Source organism: Procambarus clarkii, chromosome 88 (assembly GCF_040958095.1).
Source record: "Procambarus clarkii isolate CNS0578487 chromosome 88, FALCON_Pclarkii_2.0, whole genome shotgun sequence".
Classification (NCBI taxonomy): Eukaryota; Metazoa; Arthropoda; class Malacostraca; order Decapoda; family Cambaridae; genus Procambarus; species Procambarus clarkii.
This window is the reverse complement of record NC_091237.1, coordinates 20,974,564-20,985,022: the sequence shown is the minus strand read 5'-3', so window position 1 is coordinate 20,985,022 and position 10,459 is coordinate 20,974,564. Positions and strand designations below refer to the sequence as shown.

The window sequence follows — 10,459 nt, the reverse complement described above, 5'->3', positions numbered from 1 at the left end:
ATGGGTAAGTAATCCACAGTGAAAAGTTGCCAAAATGTTCTCCATGCAGCAATCCCCGTGACACACTGACATTGTGATAGGCAAAGTGAGGGCTATGATTATAATATTTGGGGGGGAGAGGTCCCGAGTCGGGACCAAAGAGCCAGATCTAAACCCCCGCAAGCATAACTAGGTGAGTACACACCAGCCCCGTCACAAAATATTCGGATAACCTGTCAACTAAAATGATAGTACCTAAGCAAATATTGCTCAAATGTTCAAAAATAGACTGTTGTCCCACACAAAAAAAAGTTTTGTACTCAATTCTGTAATGGTATGAGAAAGAAGGAAACAACAAAAATCTATATTTTCCTAGGCCCAGAATAGAAAGAACCCCGCCTTTCTAATTACCGGTTGTCTAATGAATTAATACCTACCTATTTTACTTTATCATATCAACTACATTTATTTATTTCTCTCTCTTTCTTTCTCTCTCTCTCTCACACACACACACACACGCACACGCCAATGCAGCCCGCAACATGTAACTCACAGATACCTATTTACTGCTTGGTGAACAGAGCCATGAGGTAAAATTCTGCCAAATTGTTTCTGCATCGGTCGGGAATAGAACCCGGGTTCTTGTGCTACGTATCCCGAACGCAGTTTGCTGGGCCACAAGTCACCGTGTGTGTGTGTGTGTGTGTGTGAGTGTGTGTGTGTGTGTGTGTGTGTGTGTGTGTGTGTGTGTGTGTGTGTGTGTGTGTGTGTGTGTGTGTGTGTGTGTGTGTGTGTGTGTGTGTGTGCACCAGTCAACAGCTAACAAGAAACTAAGACTGTTTCTCCACACACAGTACAGCCTTGATTCAATTAAGTGTACACAGCCCCATTGTAAATTATACATTTCTAAACAAATAACAGAACTAAATGAAAACCCAATACAAATTGTTAACTATATTTTATATATATATATATATATATATATATATATATATATATATATATATATATATATATATATATATATATATATATATATATATATATATATATGTATGTAAGCAAATTAATACAAATTATATAACTAAATAAGCAAATAAGATAACACACACACACATCTTACACATTTGAGAGAAATTCTATGTGCATCCTTGGAACATCTAAGCCCAGAGGTATTTTATATTCACGGCTGCGAACCTTAAAACTCTTTGCAAAAGATTAATTGCCAGCAAGAATCTTTAGCATATAGGCTTTCACCTTACGTGAATATATATTTGCAAAAGAATGAGAAAATTTATTGCTAAAAATTTAATTTAGTTCATAAACTTTTACGAGATTTTCTGAATATTTGATGCGAAGATTTAACAGTAAAAGCAGGAGTAATAATAATGCTTATTTTAACATTGGTTATAACAGTAATGACCATTTTAATTATAATGACGAGTATAATTATCGTGACAAGTATAATTATGGTGACTAGTATAATTATTATACCTTCATTACGGCAAACACCATCAAAAGTAACAACGATAATTCCAATAAATTTAACTAAAAGAATGTTGATAATAATATACAAATCCTTATATACAAAATAAAACTCAAGGCGAAAAAATAGCAAAAGAATACAATTTCGAGACCTTTGTACGCTCAGGAAAAAATATCCAAAACATTTCCTTTGGCTGTCAGGTCATCTTTTCCTGAGCGCCAAAAGGCGACCATAGAGCGGAAGGAACTTATGCCTCTCCTGCAGACGACCGCCGCTTCCGACACTGACGTCATCCATCAGCAGCCAATCACGTGGCGGAAACAGGGCGCTGGGACGCCCAAAGGATGCACTTGACCATACGAGAATAACGGCAGAAGGAGGAGAGGGGAAGAAGACTTTTGCCCTCTTAATGGATTGATCCAAGAGGTTTGATCCCTGGGACTTTGCTGGTGTTGTATTGTGGTGATGATGTTGGCGGCTGTCTGTTGCAGGATACTTGGCTGTTGACCAGGTCTGTTGGAGCATACTGGCTGTTGACCAGGTCTGTTGGAGCATACTGGCTGTTGACCAGGTCTGTTGGAGCATACTGGCTGTTGACCAGGTCTGTTGGAGCATACTCGCTGTTGACCAGGTCTGTTGCAGCATACTGGCTGTTGACCAAGTCTGTTGTAGCATACTCGCTGTTGACCAGGTCTGTTGGAGCATACTGGCTGTTGACCAAGTCAGTTGTAGCATACTCGCTGTTGACCAGGTCTGTTGGAGCATACTGGCTGTTGACCAAGTCTGTTTTAGCATACTCGCTGTTGACCAGGTCTTTTGTAGCATATTTGGCTGTTGACTCTATTCCTGTTGTTACAAGGATTCTTCAGACTTTGCTAGAGCCTTGCTGCAGTGGTTCTTCATACTTTTTTTTAGTCTTACTGATGCTGTGGTTTTTCAGACTTTGCCAGAGTTGTTGTTGTAGGGTCTCTGCAGATCATGCAACTGTTACCGGACGTTGGTGTGTCATCGCTGCATTATGAAGGCGCTTGCAGGACCGTAAACGAGACAAGACTGCGAGTGATGCAAGCAAAGATTTCACAAGCTTTACAGCGTTCGTCAAACGTTTATACGCAGTTTACGATTGCCCTGGAGGTTGACAGCGTTTTTACCTGGTCTTATTAATGCTCCAGGTAAAGCAACGTTCACTTTGGGTAATATCGGTCAGTAAACGTTTGGAGATGCTTGACTCAGTTTTTGGAACGTTAGCTATTAAGGGATACCTTGACAAGGCCAAAATGAAGCATGAAGGATGTGTGCTCGTGCGTGCGCGCGTGCGTGCATACGTGCGTATGTGCGTGCGTGCCTGTGTCTGTCTTTGTGTGTGATTGATTATGTGACTATTTTTGGTTTACAGGGAAGAAGTTACACTAACATTGCAAATGCCGCTTTGAATTTGATTGTAATAACTGAAATCTCTATCTACTTGATTAACATATGTAGTTTACATAGGGTGTAAAGACGCTAAAACCTCCCCTCTCGCAGGATGGTTAGTCATACAGGGTCTTGTGCCCAGTGTAGCCTGCACTGACAAACTTTGGATGCGTTATAAGGATGTCGTCAAAAACACGAGAGGAAATAAAGGGATTGGAACATCCTGGTACCTAATACCGGCACGAGAGAGGGTGTAATGACTAGAAACGTCCAAACAGTGGCTCGTAATTGAAACCTACGGATTTGTAACTTCAGATTTCACATGCCACGTGTGTTTTTATATTCTAACACCTGGCAAAGGCCAACCTATCCTCCTGAAATGATAGTACTTATGATAACTATTTGTTAAAAGTACTAATGAGATATGACAGACCACCAATAAACCACTTTTTGTACGATATTAATTTTAAAGTCAGGAATATAGGTAAACCGAACATAAATATTCCTAGACCTAGTATAACACACACATGTTCTACATGAGGCCTAAGGTAGCCTGTATTAGGCCTAAGATTTATAGGAGAGATTAGATTAGTCAGATCTTATATTTGTGATGCGGATAAAATATTTCTGGTTTGTCCAACTTCAATAATACAAACTTTCTGGTGGTCCGTCACTACATTTTGGTACTTGCCACAAAATAGTCATTATAAGTGCTTTCATTTTAGGGGCATGCGCTGCAAAAGCAATATGACTTAACTCAAGATAGGGAAGAGGAGCACTGGAGGGGCAAGGATTTTGAGGGTAGGAGAATGGGGGGGAGGAGGAGGGAGCATAGGAGGGGCGTTTCATTTCCAGCATTACCCTCCGGCAACCTACAAGAGAGAAATGTTAAATATATAAAATGCAATACTTGACGTTACTCACTCGAGGTGTGGTAGAAGGACCCAGGCGTTCCTTATTGCCCTCTTCCTCAGTGTCACGGGGTCATTCTTGCCACGATCTTTCACCGTTTCACACACACACACACACACACACACACACACACACACACACATACACACACACACACACACGAGCCAGAGCTCAACCCCCGCAAGCACAACTAGGTGAGTACATATACACAAACCATAAAACCCAGAATAAGCTGCAGGGATCCCAAGCTATTAACGATAATAATCAGACACTATATACCCAAAACAAAATTGCCAGACAGGTAGAAGACGGCAACAATCAATAAAACGCACTAACAGAGCTATACAGGTGAGCTCTGCGTTTTAAGTCATTCTCACTGAAAAGCATACCATATAAGATACTGGAGAGACTGATGAGATGGAAATGAAAGAACTACAGAATCTGGAAAGACCCACAGAACCCAGATACAATCAGAGAACCTGGAACTACAGAACATGGAAAGACCCACAGAACCCAGATACAATCAGAGAACTTGGAACTACAGAACATGGAAAAACCCACGAAACCCGGAAATAATCAGAGAACCTGGAACTACAGAACATGGAAAGAACTGAAGTTATGAAGCCAACATTTGCTTCAAGGAAGAAAATGACAGCATGGAATGTTATCATGAGTTCAGGAACAGGACGGCGATATTGTTTAAGGAAAGGCAGAGATAGGTGGAAGAGATACGAGAGCAATGAGAAGGGAAAAGGAAAGGGCTAAGGCTGAAGAGAGGGGGTGAGAAGGAAAGATAAAAAGGATCAAAAGACATAGGGTAGGACAGAATTTGGAGAAAAGGATAAGGTAGAAGAGGCTAGGAAAGTAGGGAGAGAGAAAAGATGGGATGTGTGAGAGAGAGAGGGCTGGAACGGGGGGGGGGGGGGTCAATAGAGGAAGAAATAGGGTGCGATAGGATTAGGTAAAATGAAGTAAGAGAAAGGAGAAGACAGAGAGGAAAATGAAAAGAGTAAGATATTAGACATTGGAGAGGTAACCAGAAACGTAGAAAGAAAAAGGGAGGGATGCAAGAAAGGTTACAAACGTACATGGATAATCGCGATGAGAGAGGAACTGATGATGAAAGGGAAATGAAGAGTGAGATGAGAGACCAAGAGAGTTGAGAGGAGAAGCGGTATAAGAGAAAGAATAGAGGGAATGGGAAAGACATTTACCCCGCTCCGCCTGGTGTGTGTGTAAATTGGTAAATTTCCTCCCATTTGACCTACAATAGATGCTGCGTCTTAAGAAATATTGGCCAGCATCTTCACCTCAGCCTTCCCGTGATATCATTAGCATACACAAAGAATCTAATATCAACTCCCGGAGAAGCAAAACAGGATCATCTTCCTAGCATCACATTGACCCCAGTGGGACCCCAGTGAGACCCCAGTGGGACCCCAGTGGGACCCCAGTGGGACCTCAGTGGGACCCCAATTGGACACCCAGTAATACCCTTTTCCCCTATGCAACATTTACGAAAACAACCAAGGAATTCTTGAAGTTACATGTGTGTATTTGCCAGTGTTTTTGTTTATTTGGGTGTTTGTTTCATCTCATTTTATTGTTTGGTTGTTCGGAATGCGTTTTCGTCCTTGTTGCTGTTATTCTTGTTATTGTTGCTTTTCTTGCAATTTTTAGAGTCATTGCGATTATTATTGATCCTCTCTCCTGTACACCTGTCCAGCATCCCTTTCTCTAGTGTAAACTTAAACAGCATCTTACTCCTACACAGACGTGCAGCATCCCTATCTAGTATACACCTATCTAGCATGCCTCTCTCCTATATACCAGTTCAGCATCCCTGTCTCCTGTACACTTGTCCAGCAACTCTCTCTCCCATATACCTGCTCAGCATCCCTCATAAACAACTGTCCAGTATCCCTCTCTCTCATATATACCTGCTCAGCATCCCTCATAAACACCTGTTCAGCATGCCTCTCTCTCATATACCTGCTCAGCATCCCTCATAAACACCTATTCAGCATGCCTCTCTCCTATCCATCTGTTTAGGATCATTCTCCTATTCGTCTACATCTCTATGATAATCTCCTCCAGCTTCCAGCATCATCTTGTAGAGATGAAAAATATTTCCCTACTGGTAAATAAGCAGTATCCCGTAGTCTCATCTCTTAATTACTCCTTCCTTCTGTCCACAAACTTTCTAATCTATCGCAAACGTTCTACTCAATCATAAACTTTCTACCTTCTCTTTGCCGCAGAAGCCGCTTAAGTGAAATCAAACTTGATATCAAATGTAAACAAAACTTGTGAAATTGAATCTGAAAATGTTTGACTTTCTATAAAACCAGATCGTGTTATGAGATATACGCAGCCGGGTTATGTTTGAAAACCTGGTTTATCTATAAGTGTGTGATAACACCAAACTAACAATGGTTTACGGAGATGTGTGTACTGGGTGATCATAGTCAATACGTCGTAGCTCCAGGACACAAAACAGCAAATTTGAATCAACGATTCGTATCTCTGTTTACTTTGTGGAATGACTCATTTTCCTGTCTAACACTATTTATTGTTAGACACCCAATCCACAAGTCTGGACACAAACCCCCAAATCATTATTAGGACTTGATAGTAATCCAAGATGGACCGAAATGTCATTTTTTTTATTTTCAGATGTGTGGGTTGGGTGTCAGATGTGAGTTGAGTGTAAGATGTGTGGGTTAGGGTCTAAATTCCAGCCAGGTTATTGTGACTTACTCTTTGCATTTATTAGCATCGTTATTTCTGTGTAAAGACTACAATATTAAGTATACTGTCTTGTTTTCTGAATGACTTTGCAAGTTTTGTTTTGTTTTTATATCCAGAAACATTTCGTAACATATTTATACTTTAGTTCATTCCCCCCTCCCACCCCGCTCCTTTCCCCCACTGTTCCCCTTACCTTTCCCCTTCCCTCCCTCCCTCCCTCCCTCCCCTTCTGACAACAACCTCGCCATCTATTGGGTGAACACGAAAGCCAAACACCTCGAATCCTTGTTCCTTTTGAAGCCATATTTATTGAATTTGATCCCTTATCACCGAAAGCCTTGTTCAAGAAGAAAAAGACCAGAAAAAAGAGGGGAAACAAAAATGCTCCCCCTCCCCCCTAAAATAAATATGGCCATGTTGACTTCTCCTCGTAGCGAGAAAACAAGGGTGCGTTGTTTATGGAGGCCAAGTTATTTTCCACGGGCAAGCCTCTCCTTCTTTCTCCAGGCCAGCCATTATCATATTTCCAACCAGGGCTCTCCCCTCCCTCCTTCCCTCACCCTCTCCCGCCCCCTCTCCCTCTCTCTCACCCTTGCCCACCCTGGTTGTAATAGCGCACATTACTAAGACAAATGTCCCTCTGCCTGCAAGACCTTCATATTTCAGTCAGGGAGAACAAAAGCCGAACATATTTTAACCAGTCTTGATAAAGGATCTCAGGCCCCTTTTACACTAAATTAGATGTTTTCTCGAACCCCTTCCACCCCCAACCCCCACAACCACACCCCCTTTAAACCGAACCCCCTTTCCCCACCCCCTTTACCCTACCCTCGGCCCCCTACTCCTTACTCCTTGGCAGGTTTATAGATGGCGGAGCCGTGACGTCATGATATTAATTTCACCGAGGGTTCTGATTGGTGGAGACAGTGGGGATATTGAGCGGGATGGACTTGTAGTGACCAATAAAACACCAGGGATTTCTCATGCTTCACGCTCCGTCTACCGTCAGAAAACTTACGATAAAACAGGGGAGAATTTTTTGGCGGGTCCGCCAGCGAGGGCGGCGGAGCCTGGGCGAGATAAATTACTGACTTATTAAAGTTATTGCCTTCATGATGGCTGAAAATTAAACTCTCACAAGTTATACTCTAACCTCTCTTTCTCTCCCTCACACCCCTTCTTTATCACACCCATTCTCCTCCCACCCTTTCTTCCTTCCTTTCTTGTAAACACTTTCGCTTCTTGACTCTTCGAGGATTATTCTTTGACATGTTTGTTAGGCTTATAGAGGTTCCGTAGGTCCACTATTGACCATTCCCTGATTACAACCCACAATAGTTGGCTAACTCACGAATACCTGTTTTACTGCTTGGTGAATAGACATAAGATGTAAGGTCAATTAGGCCAACTAATGACCTTCCCAAAACTGCAACCCACAACAGTTCCCTAACTCCCAGATACCTATTTTATAAAGTGAATATAAGACTATCAGGTGAAAGGATACGACTAACTGCCTCATCCTGCCAGGGAGTCGAACTCGGGTCCAAGCGATTCTGAACAATCTGCGCTAACTACTCTATAGATCAGAAAAAGCAGAATACAAATTAAAGAACTATAGAGTTGTCATTATGGGAATGTGAAATATTATAATAAATTATTTAAGTAAATAAAGTAATTATTACAAAATATTATAATAAATTATTAAAGTAAAAACAAAGGTAAGTAAATATAATAACTATATCAATAATGAATAAATATTTTTGTTCAAATATCCTTGTACAATATGCTGTAATTGGGAAAATCAATCTCTCTCCCTCCCTCCCTCGCTTCCCCACTCTTTTCCTCACAGGTGAACCTTTGTACGGAAGGTCATTCGAATGTAATCTTAATTTAATGCAAAAATATTGGTGACATTCCTACAGCTACCGACACCGAGCGCTTGCTACATATTAAGGAAGCATTCGAGAGAAGTTCTATACTAACGTTCACTTACAAGAGAGTGAAAATAGGCTGTGTTTCCTGAAAGTAACAGTCTCAGACGGAAATGGTGACTGCACAGATGTCTACATTAAGGGAACCAACATAGGATTGTGCTTCACTGCTAGTGGTGTCCTAACAATTGTAAGCGAAGGGTTGTTGATGGCTGGGCCAACAGAGCACTCACCCAAAACTCCAGTTGGAAGAGGTACTCGGTAAAATGAGTAAGGTCCTAGTTAATAATGGGTACTTTAACGAATATGCTGGAGATATCATTAAAAGCTTCACGCTACTTCTGATGAAATGAGCAACAATAGTGTCTGTCACTATTGAAATATTCTACAGGAACTTTCTTAACACACCTCACAAAATGGAGGACAAAGTGTTGCAAGGCATAATTGAAAGAAACTTAGCCTCTACCAACACCAACCAGAAGAGAGAGTTGACAATCTACTACAAGAGCAAGAACACCACCTACATGATCTTTAAGCACTCTCCCTACACCAAGCAAAACGTCTTGAAAGAGATGAATGTCGTCTATGCCTTCACATGCCCACTTGGGGACTGTCAGCCGCCGCCCCCACCTCCAACGACCTCAGTACCCCGGCAAGACAACATCTCTTTCAAAGCGCCTCACAATGCACAACAGCAAAACTCCATCAAAGAACATATAATCTCTACACACATCGTTATCGGAGATATCCTGACGAATAACACTGAAATACTCGATAGATACAACGATAATAGAAAATTAGACAGCAACAAAGCACTACACATTATACTCAACTACTCAGCTAACACATATACATTCTACCATCTTCAAGACCAAGACAGAACACCCAGCACAATGCCCCAGATATAAGAACATGGGAAGTATGAAAATTGCATAGGCCTATTGGCCCCATTTGATACCTTACTTCACCTCGCTCTCGATTATATATTCGGTTGCTCCAGCTAAAATGTATCCACTTCCACTCTGCCTTTGAATATATTGGCATAACAACGAAAGCCAATTTTTTTTTAGCGTCAGATTATAATATAACTGTAAAATGAAATTTGGAGAGTTAATTTTTCAACTTCCTTTTCAAGTAAAGAAAAACATGAGAAATATACATTAGATTGGTGCTAGAATCATTGATCTCACCAATCGTCATATTCAATAACGTATGACTACAAGACTGCTACCAAAATATACTAATTTATTGGTCAAGAGTTTACTTTTAAGCTTGCGAGGAGGAGCAGGACATTTCCTGTACTAAAAGGGAATTTGCACTAAAGCGGAATTCTATACTTGTTTACTATTATGTATTGCTGTGGGTGTTGTGTCAATATGTTTTGGTCACCAGCTGTTGCCAAAATGCCTTCCATAATTGTGTGTATTTCGGGTGATAAGAACGTCGGAATTGTTGTGTTCGTGTAAATTAGACAGCTGTCTGGTCGTCACGTGTCCCACCTTTTGTGTTGTAGTTTGTTCTTGAGAGAAGCTTAATGCTGGTTATTTTGCGTATTTTGTAAAATACACAGAGCAGCCAAATCTGCATTACTTACAATATCTTTCCTTCTCACAAGTGGCTCGGCTTTGTCTTGAATTTTCTCAGATAGCTTTAAATAAGATTTAAGACATGTACCCCAAGTTAGTGGCGAGTACATTATAGATCTGATTTGAGAGTTGTAGAGTTTTTATACATCCCTTGGCTTCAAGGTAATGCGCTATCCTCCGGAGGCAACCTAGCTTCCTAACGCATTTGGCTGCAACATTTTTGTTGTATTTGTGACATGTCTGTGACAGTTTCATCAATTTCCTCTCCTAATGAGGTAATTGCTTTAATGCAAAAATGATTATTTGTACTATTTTTCCAATTATTTTGTGTATTATTACTACAACATTTAGAATAGGATAAAAAAAACACTTTATGCATTTGTGAAATTTATGTAAGGAAT

The 10,459-nt window shown here is 40.8% G+C and overlaps 1 protein-coding gene across 1 annotated transcript in view; it reads right to left on the bottom strand.

The window, feature by feature from the left end:
• Positions 1–1,871: 1,871 nt before the first annotated feature.
• Positions 1,872–10,459, bottom strand: part of LOC138359080 (P-selectin glycoprotein ligand 1-like) — a 53,820-nt gene continuing 45,232 nt past the window's right edge. The window contains exon 3 of the mRNA XM_069317783.1: positions 1,872–2,311. Within this exon, the coding sequence (XP_069173884.1) occupies positions 1,872–2,311 (440 nt within the window). The remainder of the gene's footprint in view (positions 2,312–10,459) is intronic.